General features: G+C 43.4%; 1 protein-coding gene across 1 annotated transcript in view; it reads left to right on the forward strand.

Annotated features, from left to right (window-relative positions):
• The window catches only part of zbtb16a (zinc finger and BTB domain containing 16a), a gene marked incomplete in the record, with an annotated part of 327,435 nt that overhangs the window by 119,829 nt on the left and 184,891 nt on the right, over positions 1-22,715 (forward strand). The window contains 1 exon segment of the mRNA XM_036142739.1: positions 15,764-15,850. Within this exon segment, the coding sequence (XP_035998632.1) occupies positions 15,764-15,850 (87 nt within the window).

Consider the following 22,715-nt stretch of genomic DNA (forward strand, 5'->3'; position numbering starts at 1 on the left):
TGGAGATCTGGACTCTCTGCAGCTTTAAACAGGATTTTAAAGTTACATTTTATAACTAATGAAGGGTCACTCTAAACCAGGGTCCTCGGGTGCCACTGTCCTGCAATTTTTAGACACATCGCTGCTCCAACACACCTGAATCATAAGTCTTAAATCCTTGGCATGTCGGCAAGTTTTGCAAAAGCCTGAGCAATAAGCGACGATTTGATTCAGGCGTGTTGGAGCAGGAACGCATCCAAAAGTTGCTGGACGGTGGCAACTCGAGTTGCAGTAAGAATGTTTTTAATCAGTTTATCTGACTGAAATTAGCCGTTTCCTCACTCAGAGGAGAGGAATATCTGAAGTAGATTTAAACCCTGGTAACCTGATTTGGCCGGGATGGAAAAATGGCCCCAGAAAACTTGCTTAGTTCCTGGAAAAAGTTCCTTGAGTGAAAAAGCCTCCATAAGAAATGTTCTTAAAAGGTTCCTTTGCACTTCTGTGGAAACTATGTTTTATTAATCAGTCTCTGCTGGTTTCACATGATTGCTCTGCCTTATCCTCATTTACTCTCCAGCTTGCGTGACTCAGACTTTCCTGAGCTTACAGCCTCTTCCCCACTGGGTCGACCAGCCTGAGATTGCCAAGTTTGACTGTCGCCTCATAAAAAATAAAACAACCATACGAGTACACCTAAACTGGGTTAGCAGATTTCACCAGCTGAGGTTGGGACGGATCACTGGATGACAGATGAAGCTGTAATGAGGAACAATTTCAGAAGTAGGACGGCTACTGCACCAACGCATCACGAATAAAATAAATTTAAAGTCTCAAACTTAAATAGCATCCTTCCACTCTGTTGTCTAAAGTTTATTTTAGCTCTGGTAGGACTAAAAATGGCTGCCAATAAATCTAAAAGATGAGCTATAGATGCCATGTCATAATTTTATTAGTCCATCAGTTTGGCTTTAAAACCCCCTACTGTCATATTTCATCCCCTGTAAACCATAAGTCTTAGTATGCTAATGCTAATTCTACCATAAATATGCTAACAGTGACCCTCTGAAAATGGCCCAGTCTTGTCGAGGACATTCTCCGTTTGCCTTTGAAGTCACAAATCCAGCCTTGAAATGATGATACCCCCACCTTAGATTCATTTCCAGTTGCAAGAAGGAGCAACGGGTGCGAGCTGCTAATTTTTCTCAGTGACCGCACCACGTCCTAATAGCTAGCCAAGCCAGTAATCTTCTTTATTCTGTATTTTATGCATTCAAAACTGTACCAACACGTTTATTTGGTGATTGATTTATCGGGATACAGGTAATCAGAAGTAAAAAATTAAACATTTATTACAAGAATTCCCTCAGCGTTTTATGAGCAAAGTAGCCATATTGGGTTTTGTTGCCTGGGTGGGTTTAAAATGGGGCTCGGCGATAATTCAATAACGATATATATCAATCGATAGACGTATATCGATGATAGAAAAAAGGGTCAATAAAAAGTTCAGTAGAATAAACGTTTTAGCCATGTAGGTTAATATTACAGTCATTACATCCTTCCAACCAATCACAACGCAGACCTAGGAAGCTCCGCCCCCTTCTAGTTTTGGTAAAAAAAAAAAAAAGAATTCAGTGTTTGTCTGTATCTAACAATAAATCATTAAGCAAGAGCATAAAACGGCCAGGGCTGCACTGGTTTTGAATTTGTTGCTAATTATTGATTCTATTTTATTGATATGCTTTTTTATTTATATATATATATATATATATATATATATATATATATATATATATGCATGCATGCATGCTCTAAGTTAAAACCAACCCAGGATGCGATGCTGGATTTAGATGTTGTGACTGTGGAGTCACTGGAGTACAGTGAGCAAAGACCTGAGGATGGTGACATGGAGTTTTATCCTGCAGGAAGTAGCCATCAGCAGATGTGTTCACTGTGGTGGTAAAGGAATAAATAAACGTGGTCAGCATCGATGCTCAGGTAGGCTGTGGGCTTTATACGATGCTTACCCAGAACCCAGAAGTTTAATAAGATGTTCCCCACAGCATCACACCACCACCACCGGACTGGACTGTGGACACAAGGCAGGGTGGATCTGTAGTTTCTAGTAGTTTACTCTAACTTCTGACCTGATCATCTGAATGGGAATCAGGACTAATCAGTTCAACGTCTTTCCAACCTGCCGAGCCTCGGTTTGTTTGGGAGAACGTCAGCAAATCAGCGTTTTCTGCCACGCTCAGCCCACGCCGTCTGGCACCAACAACCGGGCCGCTTCAGTGTCCTCCTCTTTTCTCCCTCTGGATCTCAGTCTGAACTTCAGCAAGTCGTCTTTACCCACATCCAGATGCATTACGCCGCTGCCGTTTGATTGGCCAACATTTGCTAGAAGGAGCAGCCGAACCGGTGCAAGAAAAGCTGCTGGGGAGTGTGAACGGAGGGCGATACGGCGACTGAATGAACATTTCAGGTGCAGTTTATAAGTAGCAGGATTGTGTTTGATGGGTAAATCACCTCCGCCTTGCTGCCTGCCATTTGTCACATTCCTCCTGGAAGACTTTATCTCAGCTAAAAATGAATCTGGTAAATAGCTTGGCAGCACAACGACAAGGCTGTCAGAGGATTACCTGCCTGTGCCTCCTTGAATGTAAATCCCTGGAAGTTGCCACAAAGACCTGTGTCGCTACGTGTTCGCGGCGTCTTATTTTAAACTCGCCCGTCGTCTGCCTGCGCGAGGATGTCTGCTCGCTGACTGTTTTATTATTTTGAGAGGCGGGCCTGGCGTGGGCCCAGACTTGATAAATAAATTTAAGAGGGGGGAAGAAAAAAAAAATACATAAATAAAGAAATCATGCCGGGAGGAAGGCGGCACACACCTACTCCACCGCAGGGTACAGGCAGTACCGGCGCCCTGTCCTCTCCAACTGGCAGCCTGTGTGCTGCTGTGGCGCTGATAAGAGGCTGGTGTAAATAAAACTGTACGGCGGAGCGCGTTAGAACGCCAAAGGTGGAGCGCGGGAGGCCAGGGGAGAGAGAGAGAGAGCGTGACGCGTCTGCACTCATTGTTCTGACGGCACACTGCGCCCGTGTGTTCCCGGGAGTTGGTGTGTTTTTGATATTTGGATGTGAAACCGATTTACTTTTTAGATGCAGAGAAAAGGATCATCTTCTTTTTGACACTTAAGACTGAGCTCTGTGTTTGTGTTGTTCTTCATCCGACGGTGAAAACAGATAAAATATTTGTTCTCTACGGCGGTGGGAATAGATGAACCAACGTCCTCCCGAGTGTGTTGAAGTGTTGTGGATTTGTGAGTCTGGGTGGGGGGGGGGGGGTTGTCTATGCGTGTTTATGGATTTCTGCTGTTTTTTTGGTACTGAGAGTACTTTCTTACATAAGCCATCCATGTAGGCTCAGGGAACAGCCAGGCTGTGTTTTTGTTGGTGACTGCGCTCGTCTGCCTCAGACACACTCTCACATTCTGTCTCGCTAATCTGCCCGTCTCTCCTCTGCCCCGTTTAGGCTGTTAAAAAAAAACCACTGAGTGTAATACTGGTCAGCCATTGACAGATGCACTGTAATTAGCCTTTTTATTTTCCCATTTAACCCCCCCACCCTCCTCCTCTCCACTTTCCTCTGACACCCGAGGACACATCATTCAGCCACTTTCTGCAGAAACATGTGCAGCCATCCAAGTATGGAGGGCCAACAATTGAACTGCAAATGAATACATTTAGTGGAAACATTTATCAATAATCATGTCGGTGTTTAAACGCTTTTATTAAATACACAATAGGGGGCTCATGACAGGTCTACAGCCTCTGTGGTTGCAGAAGCAAAAGATTTTTAGGAGGCGATAGAGAAGGACTTTCAGTTCAGGGCCTCGAGGGAGCCAGCGAACAATTTGACGAGTCGGAAAAGGAAAGCGGCGTCTGTCTCAGGATGTTTGGTTTTAGGGGTGGGATTTCAGCTCCAGAGGGTATTGTTGGGTGGTTGAAGAAGAAGCATTTTTAGGATGACTCCCAGTGGGAAAAACTTCAATCTCGTCAGTTTTGCATTAAAGAAGCATTGTACAAGTTTGGAAGTTAAATATTATGTATTTTATTTTCCCTACACGCTCTAACAATTGGCCAATGTGTAAAAGGATTTATCCTCTATTTAAAGCTGTAGCCTCTTCAGGCTCATGAGAGAGAGATTTGGACCAAATCCTCCCACGCATGTGACCAACACTGGTGTGATTTCAACTTCCCGCCAGAGGGGGGCAGATGTCTGCAAAAATCCTGGAACTTCCACTATGCTCCTTTAAATTCTTCTGGAAGGATTATAACTTAGTAAATGTACGGCCACAAAAGGAGGGTTTCCTAACGAATATTCGTTTGTAAAATCTTGCTTAAATAATTTTTAATTGTGCTTATGATGCAACGTGTTGCTATGATACAGCCATTATTACTAATATCACCTCATATAGACCACTACTACAACTACAATTGCAAATGACGGCTGAACCGATATAAAAATCGGGGCCAGTATTGATATCCAATATTGGGATTACCGATTTAGCCCTTAACTGATATTTACCACTCCATCCATTGTCTCTACTAATACTAATACATTTTATTTAAAAGGCGCCTTTCTAGACACTCAAGGTCGCCGTACAGAAGGGTAAAAAACAGAATGTCAGGAACAGAATCAAAACAAAAAACATTTAAAAAATAAATAAAAAATAAATAAATACCGAGGCTGGGACAGGGAAATTGATAATTAAAGAGAATAGGCGGTCTTAAACAGATGAGTTTTGAGTTGTGATTTAAAATTTTGAAGTGAGTCCGTGTTTCTAAGTAGGGGTGGTAGAGAGTTCCAGAGGCGGGGGGCAGAGCGGCTGAATGCTCTGCTCCCCATGGTGGTGAGACGGGCGGAAGGGACAGACAGGTGTAAAGCAGATGAGGATCTAAGAGCACGGGAGGGGGTGGGAATGTGCAGGAGGCCTGACAGATAAGGGGGGGCTAGGTGGTGAAGGGCCTTGAATGTCACCATGAGAATTTTATATTGAATGCGGAACTGCACGGGGAGCCAGTGAAGCTGTTGGAGGACCGGGGTGATGTGGTGGATAGAGGGAGTTCTTGTTATGATGCGAGCAGCTGAGTTCTGGACCAGTTGTAGTTTATGGAGTGATTTCTGAGGCCGAAGAGGAGAGAGTTGCAGTAATCCAGTCGGGAGGTGACAAGGCTGTGCACAAGTATGGCAGCAGTGTGTGGGGTAAGGGAGGGACGGAGGCGGTTGATGTTTCTTAAGTGAAAGTAGGCAGACCGGGTAATGTTATTGATATGGGATTGAAAAGATAGGGTGCTATCGAGGATGACACCCAGACTCTTAACCTGGGGGGAGGGGGAGATGGAGGAACTGTCAATAACAAGTGGGAAACTGTCGGTTTTGGAAAGGGTTGATTTGGTGCCGATGAGGAGAACCTCAGTTTTACTACTGTTTAATTGAAGGAAGTTGTTAGTGAACCAGGCTTTTATTTCACAGATGCAATTTGTGAGGGAGGTGGGGGGAAGAGAGGACGATGGTTGTGTGGAGAGGTAGAGCTGGGTGTCATCAGCATAGCAATGGAATTGGATGTTAAATTTGCGGAAGATATTGCCAAGGGGAAGGAGGTAGATGATGAAGAGGAGGGGCCCGAGTACAGAGCCCTGGGGCACGCCTGAGGTGAGGGGGGAGGGGGTGGATTTGAGGGTCTTCAGTTGAATGTACTGAGTGCGGTCAGAGAAGTAGGAAATAAACCAGTCCAACGGAGTGTTAGTGATGCCAATGGAAGAAAGCCTACTGAGGAGAGTGGTGTGACAGATGGTGTCAAAGGCTGCACTCAGGTCGAGGAGGATGAGGATGGTGAGTAGTCCAGAATCAGATGCCATGAGGAGGTCATTGGTGATTTTGATGAGTGCTGTTTCAGTGCTATGGAGTGGTCTACCCCCCTATCTGTCCAGGGTCTGGTGTCTATCTCCAGCAGAAGTGGGGTACACCCTGGCCAGGTATAATATAGTATAAGATTATTACAAATATTATATCACTATCGCTGTCACATAACCAAACAAATACATAATCAAACAAATGCAATATTAATGTTAATATGTTGTGTATTCTTGTACGAACCTGTAATCTCTCTCATAGCCTTGGTGCCGGTAAATGGTCCTAACCCGGTTGTAAACTAAGAATACAAATACTTCACAGCCACTTGTTAAACACAGTATGTCAGAAAAGTGCAAACAATATTTTTATTAATATTTTTGGCTTGTCGTTTTGTGATTTATTCTAACTTGGTCAAAACATCGAAGACCTGATCTTTTTCTGACGGCCGACTCTCAAAGTTAGCTTTTCTTCCGCCATCGATGCGTTCCCTGTGTTTAGATCATGTTCAGCCGCCGTTTTCTACAGCTTGTTTACCACGTTTCTCTCAGATGAAATGGATTTCCCAGAGCTGAATGATTCATTTTATGCATTACATCAGTCCTTTATGTCTTCTTCCTTTGTTCAGCCGTTCATCTTTGAGGAAGCTCTTAGATCTGGGGATTTTTTTGCCCCCCCCCTGCCGTCAGATTCTAGGTAGAGTCATACCATCTAATGCTGTGGGACGTGGAGGATCTGTTGACGGTCTATTTTTATCTGTCCTTGCAAAAGATTTTTTTGCAAGACTTGCGGCTTCCACTAAAAAGTTGCGTGTCGGGTTCTGTTTTTTGTATTTGTAATTTTTGCAAGTTAAACACATTTAATCATGTAAATATTTTGGCAAAAAGAAGGGAGGGAGGTGGAGGAGGGGGGGTGGAAACGGCCTTGGTTGTTGAAGGAGAAACACGTTTGCCTTAATCTGCGATGCAGGACGAATGTTTAATTCTCATGTCAACACGGTGACCTACTTTTTGTGTGTTGCTGTGAACAAAGACGGGCTCTGTAACTCTGATGTTTAATTCTGCGTCGTTTGTCTTTGATGAAAGATTCTGTTTGGACTGCGATCCCTCTGGGGGGGGGGGGCATCTGTTGCAAACTAAGCATATACTGTGGGCTCCACCTATGGAAGAGACGAGAGGGATAAGTCTGATAGAGTGTGCACGCAGTGACAAAAAAAATATTTAGTCTTTCAGAGGAGGTGCAGCATAGCAGGACCCCCCCCCCCCCCCCCCCCCCCCCCCCCGCACCTCCTCCTCCAACGACGAAACAAACAAGGCCTCTTTATGTCTCTGACATATTATTCTGAATGACAAAGCTTCTGAATGGTGGCATTATGAGCTCACTGCTGAAGAGGATGATGTGAGGCTGATAATGCTGCGGCGTGTCATTCCCTCATAGACCCCACTCTGAGGTTACGTTTCTCCCTTTTCTAAAACATTTTTCGTTCATTGCAACTTTCTGGATCAAGGTCTTTCTTTTTAATGGAGGAGGTACGATCCGGATGTAAAATGGAACATACAGCCTTTAAACTAACTCTTCCACAGAATAAATGAATGTAGAAATAAAGTAAAATTTCAAATCTTGTTTCTATTATCATTTTTATTCTCTACTGGCCTTACGGCTGTTTGCATTCGACCCCTGCGCTGGAATGAGCGTGTCAACAAACATGGCCGTGGCAACGCTGCGTGGGGAAATTGCAGAAGGAGCACTTGTTGTGTCAGGGGGGAATTGCATGCTAGCGAATGCACCATCACTTCCCCGTGAGGCTGGAGGTTGGTGCTAATGCACGATCCTCGCCACGTTCCCGCGGTGAAACGCTGCCACGGCTGTTACTTTTCAGTAAAAGACATCTTTAATAATGGCGTGGCAGGCGTTTGATCCGCTAGACTCAATCACAGCAAACAGTAGTCATGTGTTATTTGTCTGAGAGTCCCAAGGACTCAAAAACAATGTCCAGTTTTCCCTCACATTTGAGGGTTACATCTTATAAAACCGTTTTATGAGCTGTTCCCTATGGTTTAAAACTTAATGAGTTTTTTTTTTTTTGTTTGTTTGTCTGGAACTTTTACTCCAGTTTTTAACCATTTTGAAGATAAGATAATAAGATTTTCCTGCTCTTCACCAGCCGTTCATCAGGCAGACTCTGCCGTGCTTTTGGTCTATGCTTGAGTAAATAAACTGCAGAATCATAGTATTTCACAATAACGTAAATCCACATGTAATTCAAGAATCAATAATCTAATTTCTTTGATTTGAAAGTGAAAAATGATGCAGTGATCAGGCTTTATCTTCTGGTTAATACTGTTTTTTGGTTTTCTTGCCACTCCCAATTTTACCTAATCATGGTTACATTGATTTCCAAGAACTACACTAAATAGGGAAGAAAATGTGCAGAAGCTTGTTTTAATAAATGTAGGTAGGTTTAACAAACATTATTATTATTATTTTATGCATCATCAGATAAAGACTTCAGCTAATTATATGCCGTTGGGTGATGCATTTATCTACCCAAACAACAGCAATTCACAGTGTTCAATAATTTCATAAATGGTACGAGAAAATAAAGCTTTTGCGTATTTAACTTGTTGCTCAGCGAACAGAAAATGGTCCGATAAATGGTGCATCTCTGAAAAAGACACATTGATTATTATGGTTTGAAGAAAATCCATTAATATCATTAATTTACTGTTATTGTTGATAAACAGACTTAATCTAAAGATACAACAAACATTTGATAAATTTAGCAGCATGTCTTATGTGAAAATTGCACAAACTGAGACATTTTTTCCGGCTCAGCCACCCTGAGCGCTGCTGTTTATTAATATCTCGACTCTTTTTGTTTGACGCTGACAGAATGTGTAAATCCAGAGGAGTTCCAGTAATGAACTGGTCGTGTAGAGGTGGGACGGTATGTAATGAGCCAGCGTTGCATTGGATCGGTTAAATCTGCTCTAAAAGAGAAACGTACCCGACGGGCCTGAGGTGCCAAGCTGGGAGTCATACATGCAGAGATGGGTTAATGTTTATCCTTTTGTTTCCTCCTTGATCTGAAAATAGACGAGTCAGCTCTCATACCCTCGGGGTATGGATATCCTTTGTGGCTTTTGAGAGGATTATATTTGATCTTTTATGTTGCTTTTTACCATTTTTAAAGAAAAAAGCTGTTGCCCATCGGATGCAGACTGATAAGTAATTTCACTACTACAATGTTCTACTATTTGGGTCGTTGGGAATGCAAAGCAGCAGGTTAGCTCTCTGTAGACTTCAAACTGTGAAAAATCTGCAACTGTGAAAAATCTGCATGGTATAAATAATATGATTATGAAAAATAGTTTCTAAACAGTTCACAGAGCACATCTTGTTTGAACAAACAAATGCTTTTCCGTTTGGATTTAAAGTTTTAGTTGTGTTTTTATCTGTGTGTTATTATCATTTGTTAAAATGAAACTAGCGATGATGTCATGACAGGTGAATTTGTGATGGAGAAGAAGCAAGATACCGAGCCTGGCTGTGGTAGATGTTAAAGCGTTTTTCTTTATGCTGCAGTTTTAGTTGAAGCTGGACTGATCAGGATATTCCCCAAACGGGTTGATCGATCAACCAACAGGAGGTGTTGCACACACTAGTGGAAATAACGTGACCGTTGGGTAGTCAACGTCCCCAGTTTGCAAATATTTGCAGAACCTGCGGCTAATCTGACCGGAACCGTCCGCATTGCAGGGCTGCATTATAAAATAGAGTTCTTAGAACGTGTGCGACCGGCGGCTGGTTCTGTGGTGTCAGTGTTCGCTGGGGGAAGTTTGCCCTCTACGGCTGCTCCTTCTCCTTTGCAGGACTTTATGAAATAACTGAGCGGCGTTGCACTGCAACAGAGGTTGTGCAACATTTCAAACAGGGAAGCGAAAAGGGAAGCGGCTTCGGTTGCATGTGGCACCTGATCGCCACAACCAACCCCCCCAAACACACGCGCTAACTCAACCATGGGTTGTGTAATTTTTTTGTCTTGTGTCAGCTAGGGGCTAAATCCATGGCAGTGACTCAGTGGTTCCCCCCCTTAGCAAAGAAGACTCTTCATGTCTGCTGATTTGGAGATTTTTCTGCTTTGTCTTTAGTTTTTTAGTTGTTGTTTTGTGGGACTTTCTTTTCCCAACATCTTGTCACTTCTTGAACATCTCGTTTGGTCTGGTGAAAGCAGTGAGAAGACTTGGACTCGTTTTGACTCCACAGGCGAGTATATCATTTAGAGCACACATAACAAGACAAACAGCATGACTCCCCCATTAGCCCGGGTTGCCCTGCCTTTCCAAACTAACAACTTCTCCGTCCCGTGATCAAAGGGGTCTTGAGATTTATCCCTTTAATTTGGCACTGAAAACGGCTGATGGAGTCTATTAGCAGGCAGAGGGGCCCCCCTGTTAGCACTTAGCCGGCTAACTGGAGCGACGGGCATCTGGCCGGGTGGCTGCCTGGCGGTGCACACCCCTGAATTCTTCAGCTCCTGCCTTTCCTCCCCTTTTTGCCCTGCAGTGACCTCACGCAGCTCCTTTCTCCTTGAAGCAAGGCACCACGCAGCCCCCCCCCCCCCCCCCCCCCCCCCCCTCAACCCAACAATTTATGTGCTTGTGCCACAAGCAGGGGCGTGCCCTGCACTAAAACCCCATCCCTGGCCCATTTAGCACACTCCTCTTGGCCTCCCAGAAGACTGGTTATGGTGTTCAATCACTGTCTGCAAGTCACAGTTATTACTTCTAACCATGCAAGTGTTAATCTAACTGACACCTTGTTGTTGTTAGCGTTCTAACCCTTGACTGCAGAGAGAAATTAATTTAACGTTTATAGCAAAATTGAAGTACGTTAACAAAGAAGACTCAGAATGTGTTTTTTTTGGGGGGTTTTTTAGCAACACTCGGGTCCATGTCGGCAAATTCAAATATCGTTTGTTTCTGTAATTCAGGAGGTGAATCACATTCAGATTTATAGATATGCGGCGTTTATTTTAGTTCGTTTTAATTAGTCTGGTTTACAGGTAGTTGCAACCTAAAATTTAGACCAATAAAATAGAATCAAACCAATATTAAAAATGATTTCTAATAGAGAAATGTGGTCCTTTGCTCTGCACAGCAACTGGTCGGCGCTCTGTTTGCATGAATTACTGCATCATTGCAGCCCCTGGTTCTGCTGAGGTGTAATGAAATGTCCAGGTAGATGTTTATGTTGACTCTGGACTTGAGAAAATCCAGTGGACCAGAACCAGCAGAGGACATCGAACCCCGGATCATCACCGACCTTGGAAGCTTCTCACTGGACGTAAACTAACGTGAATTCTGGATCTTCTCCACCATTCCTAGACTCTATATCCACATCTTCACAATCCTCTCAACTTTTTCCATTACACATTTTCCTTCCACCAAACTTTCCGTTAATATTCTTGAATCCAGAACTCCGTAAAAACAACCAGAATCTTAGCAAAGAGTTCTTGTGGAATACTCTCATTTATGCTAAACAGCTGTCATGTCAGCACTTTCCCCAAGGTTGTGTGGGCCATAAAATAACATTTCAATAATTCATTCATTTACACAGTGCTTTAATGCATCCAAATAAGCGTAACACTTTATATAACACTCAGAAAGATCTAAGAAAACTTGCCTCTGTTAGGTTTAAATCTAAAAAAAAGGGCAAGTGTATCTGGAATCTTGTGACAGGGCTCATAAGAAGATGAAAGGAGATCCTGAGGACAGAACAAGCTGAGTCCATCAGAGGAGAGGAGCTGTGAGTCCATAAAAGCAGCCGTGAACCGTCCAGCTGTTGCAGACGTAACAACCTGCCGATAATGGCCCTCTAGCCGGAGATGGAGCTTCAAAATCAACGATAATAGGAAAATGATCCGAGATCGCTGTCTGGGATATTTTATGAGGAGAGATGTGCGACCCGTGTGAGAAAACGAGATGTAGCGCGTGTCCAAGGTGATGCGCCGGTCCACGTTCGGATTGTTTCAGTCCCAAAGAAGCTAAAAGGCTCGAACATGTGGAGGTCAGGGAGTTTGTAAGATGGTAGGCGTGAATATTAAAATCTCTAGAAACTGAATATGTTGTGTTAAAGCTGCAGAATATGTCACATCACGGTCATCGCCGCCACATAAATGTGGTCAGGATGGCATTAGGAAAGAAGCGCTTCGATGCATGTTTGGATTCCTGCTCTGGATGCCATTAGCTCCACTCAGAGAGTGATGGGAATGTCATACATCCATTATCTGGACCCGCTTGTCCTTGCATGGGTCACTGGGTGAAAGGCGGGGTTCACCCTGGATGGGTCGCTGTCCTGAAATGAACACATCAGGGAGATGGAGATGGAGATGCAGCCGGGCAGCTCTGGGTAACCAGAACTCCGTAATGAAAGCTGATGTATTGTTGACCTAGAATGTGTATTTACTTTGATGCAATCCATCCGTTTCACGTGACGGAGCTGGAGTTGCACTCCTGCGCCTGTAAAATCCTCCCAGGTGGTTTCTGCCGGGCGCAGTCGATGGAATCGGATCGATACGTGGAAAGAGTCCAGCGAAGTTTGTCCGCGGCGCTGCGGCTCATAGAAGTAATAATCACACATGCAGCCGCGACAAATCAGACGTTTCAGGAGCAACAAAGGCAGGCGGCGATGAATGTGCTAAACGCACGATGAATCAGGCGGGGGGGGTCTGTCTGCATCTTCTCTGCACGTCTCTTTCCTCCAGAGGTTAAGTGGCCGCTTCTGCCGGGCTAATTAAGCCATATGCTCATCTGTCCATTTGACACTACAGGGGATGCCTCCTGAACATGCAGCCAATTAAAAGCCAACGCTTCTCCAAGAAAGAAGAAGAAGAAAAAAGGCTCCCAAATGGAAATGTGTGCTGTTACATTACGGATTAATCTGGGATTTTCAGGCTTTTTAGGTTGCATTACAGCGGCTGGCGGTCTAGTCACAATCACATGTGTGCCCTCCCGTCTTTTTGCATAACTTGTTGCATAAGCGCAGCTCTGCGCTGGCACACGTTGTCATGTTACGGTCCGAGTCGTTTCTGCTTTTGGTGCCGCTTATTACAGTACAAGCCGTTCCTTAATGTCTCTGCGGTTGCAAAACTACATCAGCACATCTCTCCCTTTCTTTTTTTCTGTCTGTCATCTAAGAATTGACTTCCTGTTTTCATTTTGTTCTCTCTCTCTCTCTCTCTCTCTCTCTCTGTGTATGTGGAGGTGTCGTAACCCAGGAGGCCGTGCCAAGAACAAACCAAGGTCTAGTCAGGGGAGAGCTCGCTGTGCTTGCAGTGGAAACACACAAACACGCAGCTGCTCTGCACACACACCATCCAGATGTTGAAGTTTGTGTGTCTGTTTGATGTGTGATGTGTATGGCATGTACGGAGCTCATTGCCAAGCCATAAAAAGTCATTTGGCTGTTTGATCTGACGTGCCCTTCAACGGCGCTCTGCTCGTGTCTTCGCCGGCCTCCTCTTCCTCTTCTGTTATTGTTGTTCAGGGTTGCACACGTTCATAAAGCATGCAGCAACATGGCAATGCATCCCGCCGCTCCGGAGCTGCAGGCTTCATATTCTTGCATTGACAGAAGCAAAACGTTGTAAAACATAGTTGGAGGTTTGCCCAACATTTTTCCGATGGCTTCAAGATCCTGCTTTGGGGCTAACGGTGACGATAAGTCTGCTGACACACAGTATAAATCTTATTAAGTCTAGTTATGCTGTGGGTGGACTGGTGATCCCGTCGTTAAAGTCCTCATGATGTCAAACGTGTTGTTTTTAGATATTTTCTGCCTACACAATGAGACAGTGACAGATAATTTAGGTATCTGAGACATTGTGGGGATGGCATCACGTTGATGAAGGCAGTTAAATTCTGCATGGTCCTGGAAGAAAACCTGTCACAGAAGACCTGAGACAGGGGTGGAGGTTCAAATCCCAGCAGGACGACCACCCTAGACATGCAGCCAGAGATGCAATGGGATGCACAAAGTGCATGCATGGCTTGCAACGGCCTAGTCAAAGTCCAGATCTAAAGCCAACTGAGAATCTGTGCTAAGACTGGAAAAAGGATATTGAATGATGCCCTGAGAATTTCCTGAATCTTTTCTGATCACCCCAATTCATCATTTACACATTTACTTAGTCTTTAAATAAGCAGACAAATTCTAGCTTTAACTATATTTTGGTTGACGTTTAATCATCTCTATTAAGCAGCCTTTGTTATTGCTTAAAAAAACGAAGAAGGGCGGGTTGAGGAATTGATCAAAATGGAGCGTCAAATCCACTGAAAGATAAATTACAGACGACATCCAGTAATAATTCAGACGTCTCCATGTAGGTTTTAAAAATGAAACTATTATATAGTGTCCCAACAGGGTGTAATAGACATGTCCGTAGGTTAGAAGTATTCAGTCAATGTCATGTTTGACTGAAACATGTTTGATGTAAGAGTTTTCTGCACTGGTGTCCAAACTTTTTGCACCAGGAGCCAAAAGAAGTACTCTGGGGGGGGGGGGGGGCTAATTTGTTGGTTTTGCTCCAATTTAAAAACAGAAAATTATTTAGTTATGAATTATTTTCTCTTCACTGGTTCAGCAATAAATCAAATATGCAATACCTAAATGAAACCAAGTGGAAAAGAAGGAATTAATGTAGGTCCATAAAAAGGTTCCCAGAAGTTTGCCCTAATAAAAGAAAGTTTAGATAAGAAAATCATTTACTGTCACACAGCCGGGAGACTCTGACACAAGTTGTACAGTTTCCTCCCTTTGTGGGTCAAATCTTTTCTATTCTGTTGGTGTAGAAAATGTTTTTATTCTGTTCCCAGAATAAACAACCAGAACGTTCCTGAAGAACCCCGGCTGTATTTAGCTGAGTTTAACAAGCGGCTGCGCCCGCGTCTGTTTCTGGTGAAAGTCGTGGGAAGTTTGAATGGCCACTGTGATATTAAAAGGAAAGAAAAAACACAACTAATAAAACAAAAATACTTTCTGTTCCTCCCAACATTGTTTATTTGAGAAAATACAACTTTGTCAGTGGAAATCTCACCCTGAAGTATTATAAAAAGTTTCCAGCTCCTTTCGCTGGAGGGCTAAATTCGTACCATTCTGGAACTGCAGTTTGGGGGGGGGGCACACAAAATGATTCCAATGGCCTCAAATGGCCCCCGGGCCGCACTTTGGACACCCCTGCATAAGATCCTGCAGCTTGAGGAGTCCCACGATAAATCACCTGAAGCGTAGACAGGTTATTTATGTGTGCCTGGAATAACTGCGACCTGGCCAGGCTCAGCCTCCGGCGGCGCGGTCGAGGTGTCCTGTCTGGTTCAGGAGTGACGCTGGGATGGAGGCGGAGATGAGCCGACAGACCGGTTCTGGTGGAGGTTCTACGTTCCAGGATTTGGAGCCTGATCCCAGAATCGAGCAGCTGTTTGGTGCTCTGACAGAAGAAACGGGGAATGGTGCCGGTTTTCGTCTCGCATTCTCTGACGTGAACACGACTTTGTTCTCACTCAGATGTGTCAGGAAGTATCACCTCGGTGTTTCTCAGAAAACTCACGAATGTAAAGCAAACAAGTTCTTTTTCCTTAAGTTAATTATCTCTGCCTCTGGGTTTCTGGTACCAGTTAGCTGGAAAGCTGCCCAAAGAGACCCGACAGGTCCCCGTTGCACACATGGCTTCTAATTTAGCTGATATAAATGGTCAAAGTGGTACCTTTGCGTCAGAGAAAAGGTGAAGGGTATTTGTATTTGTATGTTACGCTCCTGCAGATCTCTATTTTTGAGCGTTCGCTGACTGTCTGCTTCTTTGCTGCCCTCCAGCTGGAGAGAAGGCCATCGTTTGTGACCAGTGTGGCGCCCAGTTTCAGACCGAGGAATCCCTGGAGGCTCACCGGCAGATCCACACTGGTAAGACGGACCACACACACACACACACACACACACACACACACAGTCACACACACACACACACGCCCAGTCACACCGTCTCAGCATCATGACCGCTGGCTTAAACAGGGCGAGCTCCTCTCCTGTGCGTTTCCCACGAGCACAAAGTCCACAGCAAATACTGAAAATGTGAGAAAATGTGAGCAAACATGATGACATGCTTCCCACAGGTTGGTAAATCAGGATGCAGAACGTTTACTGTATGGAGGTGCCATGTTTAGTCTCATCCACCCTCCTCCAATCAGCCCTCTCCCACCAAGCGTTGATTGACAGATCGCATCATCTCGGATTAGTCCCGCTCGTCCTAAATCACGACAGACCCAACAGTAATCAACAAGCTGAGGAAACTTGGCAAGCCGGCGTTGTTTATCGGCGCTCGGCTCCGAACGCGGGAAGACGAGGACGCTCTAGGTGCCAAGATGTAAATAGGAAGAAGTAAATCCCCGTTGGGCAGATGCGTGTCTGGCCCGGAGCGCTCCTGCTGCCACTGATGAACTCCTTTTAATTTGGGGACGAGGCGACTGGGTCAAACCGTTGCAGACGTCCATGTTCAGGCATGTAGAGTCAAAGGGGGAAAAAAATTATAAATAAAAACTGTCTCCTTTCAATTTAAAATATTGAGTTTACCACAAAATAGAATAGAATAATCCTTTTTTGTCCCACAGTGGGGAAATTCAGATGGATCGGCAGCAAGTAGAAGGGAAAAGTTAATAAGAGAAGAAAAAATACTGCAGTTATTAGAAATGACATCTTTGGCTGAAAGGCCGCTGGGGAGAATAACTTAAAAGTGTAGAATATGTGTATAAAAAATATCAATGGATTACCTACAAAAAAACAAACTGCAATTAAACGCATCAACGGAAACGGTTTTAGGCTTTTTGTACATTTCTACGGTTTAGGGGTCAACAAACTTCCCTTTTGGCCTCATCTCTTAATTCTTACTAAAACCTGCAGTTAGCTGTGTGTGTTTGTGCATTTAAGGGTTAGATTTAAATCATTTAAAATCTGGTAAAGACTGCGATCATTTATAAATCAAAGTCCTGTTAGTGATGGAGGGTTCTCGGTCTTAATGGAGGTTTTCTGCTCCTGGTTCATCATCTTTTCTCTTTGTTTCCACGCCGTCATAAGAAGACGATTATGAACCGCCTGCAGCTGCAGACGTATGGAAATTTGTCACCTCAGAAGAGAAACTGTGTTTTGGAATATTTTTATAGCTTTAAAAAGACAGTGCATGCATTTGCATTTAAACTATTGCTAAAGATTAGTTACACATAACCGTTCAAGTATTAATATTTGTATAATATTATAGTATAAATATCGACTAGTGGAACCAGCTTCCTTTCTACCTCCATGCCATCACGGAACCTGGCTTTTTAAAGTAAATTAAATATATTTATTTTAAGGCTTTTAACGTTCCTTAGCACATTCTTTTTAACTGAATTATTTTTGTTTTATGTGATCTTTTTGGCTCTTTTATGATTTTGTTGTTATGCACTTTGGTCTCGTTATTGAGATGTTTTAAAGTGCTTCATAAATCAAGAAATGAATGAATGTTGTTCTTATGAAAGAAAAATGTGAAACTAAGAATTCATCAGTGGCGGATGTGGTTTTAAAATAAGCATCTAATTGATTAGAGGTTTTGAAATGAATTGGTGTGTAGAGAAGGCTCAGGATTGTACATGTGAAGATTGTGAAATAAATTTAAACAATCCAACTTGTTTCTTTATTTAAATGAACAATATATTTATTTATACCTGTAATACCACGTTTCCTTGTTTAAGAGCATAAAACTAAATATTTCAGCATGGAAGCACATATTTATTTACATATTTAATAATATACCATAACACATGTCTGTCTTTGGTGAATAGCATAAAACAAAGTATTTCAGTATGAAATTGCATATTTATACATTAATATGCCATATGTCTGGTTCTGTTAAGAGTATACATATATGAAATATGTTGTTTAAACAACGTATTTCAGCATTAAAACATGTTTATTTATTAGGGCTGGGCAAGTTAACGCGTTAATTTCGCGTTAACTCATTAGACTATTAACGGCGATATTTTCTTTAACGCGCGTTAACGCATGTTGGTCACATGCTTTTATTTTGTGAAGGTCTGTTGCTGCGGTGTAGGGGTTTGAATCAGAACAGTAGGTGGCGATAATGCGCCAATAACCTCGCTGTCAGCCCAGCCTCAGATTCAAAGAGGAAGAAAGGTGCTGGCCGGAAAAAAACAAAGCCGACATGCGGAAGGCGGTGTTTCCCACAGGTACCGCGAGCGAGCTTAGGCGAGGCGAGGCGGTGAGTTGGCGGCCGGAACAAGTTTTGTGCGGAGCGGAGCGGGGGGGGGGGGGGGGGTCTGCATCGACGCCGTCGGTGAAGTCGCTTCTCGTTTCAAAGTATCCATGTATTTTTGCCTGTTTTCCCCCTGCCATTCACTATATGCGCGCGAGAAAGCAACAACAAAAAACCGCGTGTCAACGTCAAATAAACGCAAGCATATCGAGTTAGCAAGCATTTCAGTTTAAAGTTCTTCCAGCATCGAATATGACAGAAACAAGTTAGTTGGAACCACTGCCAAGTTAAACTTTGGTATTGAACATAAAATGGTAATGCTGCTCCCTGCTGTTACCTCAGAAATTGCCTGTTTTTGGTAGATTTTTTCCCCATAAAGAGAATTCCCTGTCAGTGGCAATAAGCTTTAATTTATTATTATTGCTATTTTTTGTTTTACATGTTTAAGTTGAGCTTTACACTAAATATGTGTTACTGATAAGTGCTACAAATGTTACAACACTTTTGTTCATATGGCAGCAGAACATTAAAATAAAAGTGCTCTTTACACTACTTTTGAATTCATTCTTGGAGTTTGTAAATACAATGCGATTAATCGCGATTAATCGCGATTAATCAGTGCGATTAATCGCGATTAAATATTTTAATCGTTGCCCAGCCCTATTATTTATATCTTACAGCGTCTTGTATCATAACCACATGTGTGTTGTTTGTAACAAACCAAATTGTGTGAAAATCGGGTAAAAATTCTGGGAATAATGATCTATTTTAGTCGGTGAAACAGCTCAGTACAAATAAATGTACAGGGGTCACTTGAGAGACCCAACCAAGATGGCGGCCAGCGGCAGCACCGTCTACCTATGTGTCTATGGTTTACATCTTGTGCATCTTCTTTGCAGCTGACAAACATGCATTAGGTGGATTGCTGCCCCCTACTGGGCTGGAGTGCATGCATCAGCGGGACTACCAGTGGTCCAGAAATGTTCAGTTAAACGAATTAATTTTCTAGAGCTTTTCTTAATTGATAATCAGAATTAACCTGTTGAAAGGCCCTCCATCATGGATCCAAAATCTCTAATTTTGCATCCATGTTGTGACGAGGCTTTTGGTTCTTGGTAACTCATTAAATTGTGACGGCAGGTTTTCGTTTCTCTATAAAAAGAACACGTAAGACAAAACCTTTCTGTCCAGTCTTGTTTTTTTTTCCTTTTTTTTCTGTAGACAACAACGCAGCGTTTCTGCTTTAACCTGCATTGTTGCCTACAGACGCTTCTCTGCTAGATGACAGGAAGCCTGAGGACTGCTGCTGTGTCACAGTGGAAAACATGAAGAACCATGAAGTCCATATCTGGACCTTCCTTCTAGAGCCACCTTTATATGAAATTCTAGGCAACAGCAATGAAGATAATTTATCGTGAACAGACTAATAGTTTGTGAAATTGTGCAGTAACTTAAGCAGGTCGTGCTTTTTTTTCCCTCTTTGCTTCGTCCACATGTGGACACTGTCCCCTAATAGGGCCAGTAGATGAAAGGTCAGGCCCTCTAACCAGCCTGTCAACATCACCATCTCTCAAACCTGTCAAACAAAATCCGATGAGAGACAGACGTCCCTCCCAGGCCAGAAACATTTCCATTATTGTTGTTATCGTGCGTTTTAGTTTTGTGGCCCTCCGGCTCCCTGTGGACTTCCTCCTCGTTCGTTCTAAGGGGGGACACCGGTGTGTGGAGGCAGGATTTAGGAGCTACCCCTGAGGGGCTCGCCCTCAGCCGGCCCGCTCGTTGGAGGTAAAGAAGGTTAAACGAGGCTAATGATTCAACAGCCATAACAGCGGAAAGGAGCACTCTAAATATAGGCATTCCAGTCTGGAACGAATGGCAGGGGTGGGGGGGGGGGGGGGGGGGGGGGGGCGGGGGGGGCTACAGCCATGTCTTCCTGCCAGACAACTGCAGCAGCAGCAGTAATAGTATAGTAATCATCCGTGTGTTAAGCCTCTGTGAGGGATCCCGGTTGGAGAGATGGGCCGTGCTGAAACATGACGCAGCGCTTTAGCTGCTCTGATCCCCTCTTTCAGTTTCCTGTTCGCCGACTCATTCCAGCCACGCCGCTCTGACATTCCCACTTCCACGGCTCTGCGTTGGAATACCTGCTACTTAAAAAAGACAAAAAAAACTTTTTCCAACATCAGGGGAAACTGATTCCCACATCATTGGCGCCTTTGCTCAGAGACGAGTAGAATGGCCTAAACGTTTTACCCAAGTAAGAGTAGCGCTGCTTCAAGATGTCGTTACTGAACTAGAAGTAACTCGTTTTCAAAAGATTACTCAAGTAAATGTAACTGGATGCTTCTGCCCCTGCTGATGTGTAAATGTGAAGAAAAAAATCTTTAAAGTATCTCTCCCTGAACAATTTAGAAGAAGAAAAAAGCCATTTAATTAACTAACATTTACTCAGCAGGTTAGGAGTTTGAAATGGTTTTTATGGCGGGCGAACAGTCTCAACCTGACGATTTTGGCCCATTTGGCAACAAGTTTGGAAACCTCCGCAAAGAGGCCCCGCCTACTAGCGCCACTTTACAGGTGGTGCTGACGGGCGTGGATCGCTCCCCGTGTAAAGGTCTGACGCTGAAACAAAGCAGGCGCCTCTCATCGGCAGCCGAAGGTCCATAAGGTTCAGCACAGATTTTAATCTTATAACAGGTTCTGACTGCAAATATTAACAATAATTATTCTGCAGAGGAAGTTATTCAGCATTATAAATATTTACGTTAAATGCATTTACTGAATTCCACCTTTGGTTTCAAACCTGAAGGTAACAAAATTAATCGGTTAAGTCAAACACAGAGATTAAAGGCGGTTCTGCATAAAGTGTACGCTCTGATCGAGACCCAAATGGGTCACGTCCAACTCCACCAGTGGCTCCATCACCACCAGACCACATGTTTCCTTTGGTCTGTGTTTATGTATTGAATATTGCATATGGCGACATTCAGAGGTTAAGTATCATTCATGCACTGAGCTAAACAGCGTGCTGACGGTACCTGCCTTTAGCCAGCTGGCCTGTTTCCAGGATCCGACTAACACGCCACGCGTTCTCCTTTCTCTCCGGTTTTATTAGGGATGCACTGATTCTCCTTTTTACTGGCCTTGTTCTACTTTTAAATTTACACATTATTGATTTAATTCAGCAAATATTGGCCACCAAAGAGAAAAAAAATCTATTCTTTAGATCAAAGTAGGATGTGATGCTGTTTTAGCTCTTTTAGCCTACTTCGTGTTGTCAGACAGGTTCTCTTAGGGGATTTATTGATTCTGCAGGTTGTGACCGCAATGCGTCCTGATTGGTTTAAATATTTGTTTTCCCTATTATTTAAAAAAAACTGGGTTTTGGGAGGCAGCGTATTTCGTGGTGCTAGAATGGTTTCCTCATGTAGGGTTGTCAATCATCAACGCTGTCATCCGGATTCCAACTCCCAACCCTGTGACTTTAGTTATAAAATATAAAATTTAGGAATTTTATTGAAGTTTTTTCCTTGTCTGTATTTATACAGAAGAAGAAAACAGATTCTATTTCTCATTTAGTTTACCAAAAGTTCCCTCCTTCCTTTCTATTTCCATTCTTCCTTCCATCCTCCTTCCCTTTTTCCTGTAAATCGGGTTGTTTCTCTGCACGGCTGCAGCCCACTGGGGATTTTGAGCCTGATTGGGGGGGGGGGGGGGTAGCGCTGTGCAGGGGAGAGGGTGTGAGAGCTCTGATTGGTTGTTTCTGACCGGGAGCGGTGTATTTCTGCTAATGGCCACAGGACCACTGGGAGGAGCCAGAGGAGCTTGATTTGTATCTGTCTCATGTTTTACTGTCAGGGCATAGTGACAGTTTTAGCAAATATGTTAAAAATACATTTATACAAAAGTTACCTACTGCTGCTTTAATTCTGTAAAATATCTACTATGAAGGGTTTTAATAGTTAAACCTTATAAATTTGGGATTTTGTTTTATGAAAAATGTGACATTTTGACATGAAAATGTGTGGAGAACCTGTAATAGGTTCACTAAACTGACTCTTTAAGTGAATTTAAAACGTATTGAGTTTAAACCTATCAATGCCTTAATGTGATCAGGACAGTCCCATAAAGACTCCAAAAATAGTTTTTGTAGTAGTAGTTTGACTTTGGAGACTTTGATATAGGATTCTTGAAGAATATAAAACTCTGACTCACATGCCTTCTTTTATCACAGTTGTTTTTATGCATTCTTTGCGTTGAACAGCAGGCGACCTTCACTGACAGAACGTAATTAATTCTGAACAAAGCATTTTGAGTTTCATTTGATGCTGTAAGCAGAACAAACAGAAATGCATTCATATAGAGAGGTTTGTACAGTGCCCACGACACACAAGAGTAGGCGTGTGGTTGAAGGAGGGGGGTCACTGTTGGCCATCAAAGCCAGATTTGATCTCTGGCTGCCTCTTGGCAGAGCTTCAGCTCTTGGCCAACGTTCCCGATGACAATATTTGGCCTCTGCGGCTG

The sequence above is a fragment of the Fundulus heteroclitus genome, chromosome 11, assembly GCF_011125445.2.
Source record: "Fundulus heteroclitus isolate FHET01 chromosome 11, MU-UCD_Fhet_4.1, whole genome shotgun sequence".
In the NCBI taxonomy this organism is placed as follows: domain Eukaryota; kingdom Metazoa; phylum Chordata; class Actinopteri; order Cyprinodontiformes; family Fundulidae; genus Fundulus; species Fundulus heteroclitus.